General features: G+C 30.9%; 1 protein-coding gene across 1 annotated transcript in view; it reads left to right on the top strand.

Annotated features, from left to right (window-relative positions):
- Nucleotides 1-6,000, top strand: part of LOC132741222 (MAP kinase-activating death domain protein-like) — a gene marked incomplete at its 3' end in the record, with an annotated part of 29,088 nt that continues 23,088 nt past the window's right edge. The window contains exons 1-2 of the mRNA XM_060729354.1: nt 1-169; nt 4,603-5,406. Coding sequence (XP_060585337.1) covers nt 4,781-5,406 — 626 coding nt within the window. The remainder of the gene's footprint in view (nt 170-4,602; nt 5,407-6,000) is intronic.

Below are 6,000 nucleotides of genomic sequence, written 5' to 3'. Positions count from 1 at the left end.
GTTTTTTGACAGATGGCGCTACATTTGACGTCAACAAACCGGATCGATTTTCTGCAAAGTTCCAATAAATTGTCTTTGGATTTGACAGGAAGGAACATTGCGTCACTGAAAGGCAAAGTGAATATTCAATTTATTTTTTGGAGTTGTTTACAGAAAAAACTTACGTCAGGTAATATTATTCGTCGTGTTTGTTTTGCACATGGTGTTATATTTCTAGAGTCAGTGTACCCGGTTCCGCACAGGACCCGGTCCCGCACACTTTCCCATTTTTCATTTTTTCTTGAAAATTCAAATGAATTTATTCAGTTTTCATTTGTGTTTTACTGAACTGGCATGTTTTCAACAGGATATGACATAATCTGGGATCTTGCACCCCAGCCTTTCCCTAAAGAGTGCAGACAAAAATGTAAATACATGTACATGGCTGTGTAGGTCACACATAAAAACATCTTTTTCAGCAATTAAACCATGCTAATTTCTATTTCAATGTTAAGATATTTATAAAATATATATTAGAAAATAAATGTATGTTTTTGTTTTGGCAAATTTGCTGTTAGTTATGAAATATATGCACATGATTTAACTTCTCCCAATAACCAAACGTCAAGTCATTTCACTTTGATTCTTTTGTTTAAAATGATACCAAAACTCTTAATCGAACAAGTCATAACTAAACAGATGAAAAAACCTTCAAATAATAATGTTTTATGTCTGTGTTTACTACCTACAAGTGGTAAAAAAGTATCATTCAATTGCTGTTACATGTTTCCTATGTGCTACTATGCTTGGAAATAAATGTTTGTATACTGTAGTAAGAATGTGCTTTAAATTTATTTGAACTCCTGAAAATTTGCAAAACAATATAACTTATCTGGACTTAGAGATGTTAAATAATTTTATATAAAACATGTTTAAGATGTACAATAACCTTTCAGTATAAAAGTGGCCTTGTGTGCGGAACCGAGTCCACTATTTATCATATTTGGCCCATACCTGTTGCTTAAAATCAAGTGCGCCTAGAAGTATGACCTACATAAGATAGAAACGTTTTGGTCATCAGTTTTTTATGGACAAAGGATGTAATTTTCAAAAATAATATCAATTATAAGAAGAATTTTTAACTATAAGATAATTTTCTTATTTTTCCTTAAAAAAGTGTACGACTCCGGGTACACTGACTCTACCGGTTAAATGACAGTTTCAGTTTGATGATATTTTTTTTCAGTGTTTTCACGATAGTTTTATAATTTGACATTATACGACAGTATATTTCAGAAATTATGACTGAATGTTTATACATCTGTGCTAGAGTTTTGATATACTGCTTCTTGCTTAATTTGACATATAGATCTATGGCACAAAATCACAATTATTTTTCACCCCCACAAATCAAAATAAATTAATGATACAAAATAAAGATTCAGGGAGATTTAAATTTTTTAACTGCAGTTGTGATTTATGGGTAAATAGATCGATACAAGGGGGTTCCAGGCTACCTAAATTTGTTACACCTCAGTACCATGTGTACGGACAGATATGTACATGATATGATTTAATTTAGTTCTAATCCAAATTTTAAGCCCTTTTTAGCATTTTTAGATTTTCATCTGATTCGCAGTCAATGTAAAAAAGGTAACTGGAAGACCTTAAAGCTGATAAGTTCAATTAAATGCAGTGCATAATAACCGTTGGTTAAACCACTTGACTTATCATCTGAGGTCAAGTTGAATCTGGATTACACCCTTGGGATTTTTCAGAGACACTTTCAGTGTTTCCCCACCTACCTAGAGGTGTACTGGTAAGAAATCCAGGTAATCCTTGCATGTATCAGTGCTATAAACTGGGCATGTAAAAGAACCAAGGGGTCTATTCAATAAGAGCTAGGGACTGGTTCCCGGATTCCCTTGTATCTTAAAGCTGTTTCTTAAATGTATACAATGTATACCTGCTTAGAGTGATCGAAAACGATTTTAAAGCAGTATGATGTAGAAAAAAAAAAAAAAAAAAAAAAAAAAAAAAAATTTTTTTCATTTTAACATGATAAACAATATTTCAGCAGCAAATGCTAAAGTTTTGGATATTCTATTGTTTACTCTGCAAATGATTATAGCTGGTATATCAGGTCAGGTATTGCACTCGTAACGCCCAAATTTTCAATGTCGGCATTCTTGAAATAGACATTAAAATATTACTGTTGAAATAAATTTAATTACTTATTTATAGAAGAAACATGCATTTATTGTTGATAAAAAAGTGACTGATAGATCTTCAACCAATGAACAAAGAAAAACAACTTAATTAAGCATTTTCGGGTGTTTGGTGGTTGTCCGGTTTTGTTGGGCCCCAACCAGTAGATAGTGAACATCATTAATTTGGTGTCATCACTTATTTTACAGTAATGACATATTTTCCATGTGTTCAGTCAGTGTTAACATTGATCAAGATTGAGATATTCTAATCATACATGTAAACAACAAAGTTTTTTTTGCAAAATACTAAAACTCTGTAGATTTTTAAGTAAAACAGAATAACACATATATATATTACTTATTCCAGTACATTATAAATTATTAAAATGTGAGTCATGTGAGTGTACACATTGTAAATTTGTCTAAGAACATTATTAACAATTTTTTTAAGTTGATAAAATTTGATATCATAAGGTAAATCACATCGAAAAACAGCTTTTCGAAATTGAAATTTTTTTAGTCATGATTCCCAAAAATTCTAACTTTACCGATTTTTATCCCTCACAATTTAACGAAATTTCCAAAAATTTAGGTAAAGTTCAGCTTTCAAAATTAATTAAAACCAATCAATGATTTTCTGTAGTTTCAACATTGTCAATTTGAGCATATATAATCACTCTACAACAATTTTCTAGAAAATAAAACTCGAATTTAGTAAACCTTGATAACTTTGAACTTAGATTGATCTCAGTATATAAATCTTACTTGGTCTTTGGATAAAAAAATTATAATTTTAATAATATTTTGACAGTACATTGGCCCTATATAAACAGATTTTTTAAAGTACGTTTGGGCTATATTGAAAGAACGCGTTTACATAACCTTAGTAAACTTGTGAAATATTTATAATGAATTTATAGTACAGCAAGCATCATTTTTAGAGGAATAAAGCGAAATTTCTTTATAAATCGACAGCAGCCGTGTATATAAAACTATATAAACGTCACTATTATCCAATGAAAAGCGACGTTACAAACATGCAGTATTATAAAAAAGTGTTTTAATACTCTCTTAAACTTTTAAGTAAACATGTACAGTTGCTGGTTTGTCATCATACATGTACTTGTGCGCCTTATTCTGTCTTCTGTCATAATTCATTTTATAGACTGAATCAGGATATATTTAGTGTGTTTGTTCCTCACATCAGGGTTCTAGCCAGTAATTTCCTACGGCATGTTGCAAAAATGAAATTTACAAGGCAAGCAAGTTGGAATGTTGAAATCTTATAATAGTAAAGGGAAGTGAATGTTAGCTATTACTAGTATTCGTTTATTTCAGTGTTGTATATAATACCAGACAGGTGCTCTGGGTGAGTTTAGACATTGAAGAAGCAACTTGTATGTCTGAAGGGGATGGTTTATGAATGCTGTCCCCTGCTATACACTTAGCAAATTTTTTAATCTGAGAATGAAAATTATGTTATTTTCAAGACTTTTTAGTGCCTTTATGTAGCTTTTTGATAATTTGACAATATTTTTACATTTTATTCATTAATTTGTGATTTACTTCATCACATTACAATAAGGTTTTTTTCCCTTTCAAATAATCCATAAAATTTTAATGTTTATGCTGACATTTAAATTTAACTTTTTTCATCTCAGTTTGTAACTAAAACAACAGCCATGTATAAGATAATTATAAACTTTAAGTCTTGTAAGTATAATCAATCACTCCATCCTACAATCAATACATCTGAAAATAGGTTTGGAGCTTTCTTACCTAATAAACACTTCTGGAACTTCTGTCAGCTGGTGAGAGTAGATGTTCTTTGTGCTTGTGATAATTAAATTGTTTACATTTATAGTATTGGTGGATTCTATTGATAATTGTTGATAATACATGTTACAGATTATGTATTATAACATTGTAAATGATATCTAACACAAGTAAAGAGACATTGCCTTTGGCAGTTTTGTAATAGTTAGGAATATCACTGTCAAATGGTCTGAAAAAAAAAAAACAACAAATATTTTTGTTTTGCTATGAAAATTTACAATGTTCATTGAACCAATGAAGCAAATCAATATATTACATATTAATTCGTTAGCTTCAAAATAAATTAAGATATGGAGAAACATCTTGTAGATGTGTGTACGTCTTGCCATTATGCATACATGTATAAATGCTAATTTGAAAATAACAAACATAGATTGTTATGCAGTTGACTGTAAGTATGTAAGTTACATGTATGTCAAATAAAGAAAGATTGCTGCATTATTATGTTTCATTAAGTTGTGTTATAGAGTATTGTTTGTGACCAAGATGTTATAAGTTGTAAGAAATGATCATGTTTTTAGCAAGCCTGTCTCAATGTTATTATTACATGGTACACATTTTACTTTTCATTTTACAGGTTATTATGTGTGACATAAATAACAAGTATGGCAGAGAATGATGCAGCTTGTTCCCATAGTAGCAGACTTAAACAAAATATAAACAAAAAAAAAGTTAGTGTAAATACATCTCCAGGGTAGCCGAGTGCAAATTGAAATTTGCAAAACAACGTAGTTCTTCAGAGTACAGATTTCAAAATGTCAGAGTACCACAAAAAATATTTCTGTCCGAGATTGTTAGACTATATAGTGATAGCAGGAAGTCGACATCACAATAATAATAACAATGTTGCTCAGACGCCGGAACTTTTGAGGCGTTATCCACTTGAAGATCATGCAGATTTTCCTCTTCCAACAGATGTGATATTCTTTTGCCAGCCAGAAGGTTGTATTAGTGTAGGTCCGAAACGTATGAGTCTCAGAGAAACAACATCTTTTGTATTTACACTGACCGAAAAAGACTCTGGTAAAGTAAGGTATGGCATGTGTGTTAATTTTTTCCGCCCGTTTGAAAAACACAAGGAAAAAAGACAACACAGTAGTAGTTCCGATCGCCAGTACAGCACCGGAAGTTATTCTGAAGGAAATAGGACAGTTTCAAATTTACAACACAATGACTCTGACTCTAGGTCGCCTCGAACTAGTAGAAGAGCAAAAACTGCTTCTCGTGTGAGAAACAACACATTAACATCTCTATGCATTATTAGTCATCATCCATTTTTCTCGACGTTTCGAGAATGTTTGTTTATCCTTCGACGTCTCATTGATGCGTGTCATGAAAGAAGCTGTGCAAGAAGAGTAGGGGGTTCAAGAAGCATGTCAAGGTTAGTTATCAAATGTACTTTGTCTTATAACTCACTGTATATTACACAGCTGTTGTTTTATTATGATAATGTTATGATTATGTTCTAAAGGACATGATAAATTCTGATTTTTGAATTTTAATGATTTTAATTTTTCATGATCTTTATACTGACAATGATCAGCCATCATATACGCTATGGTGAGAGTGTATGGAAAACTCAAATGAAGACCAGTCTACTAAGCTGTGTCCGGGTAGTGTAGGTCTTCCATCTAGTATCATTGTAAGTGCTTAGAGTCAAGAATAATATAGAAACTAACATATTAATCAATCTTCTCTGTGATGAACTATAATGTACCTATATCATACTAATGAAAATACATATTTTCTGATCTATGTAGATACACATAAAAGTCTGTTCATTTATTTAGATGTTTTGAGAGAAAATAAGAGACCTGTTTTAATTTAAATAGCACTTATGTGTGCTTTATTTGTATATTAACAGTATAATTTTTCATCAATTCTTTAAGGTTAAATGTCAACATTGAATTTCATGCAATAACTAGTAATCTAGTACTAGGATAGCTTTTAACTGGCACATTAATTTTATGTACAA

Source organism: Ruditapes philippinarum, unplaced genomic scaffold (assembly GCF_026571515.1).
Source record: "Ruditapes philippinarum isolate M1 unplaced genomic scaffold, ASM2657151v2 ctg7103_1_1_1_1, whole genome shotgun sequence".
Lineage (NCBI taxonomy): Eukaryota > Metazoa > Mollusca > Bivalvia > Venerida > Veneridae > Ruditapes > Ruditapes philippinarum.
The sequence above is the reverse complement of the archived record's forward strand: the minus strand, read 5'-3'. Positions and strand labels throughout refer to the sequence as shown.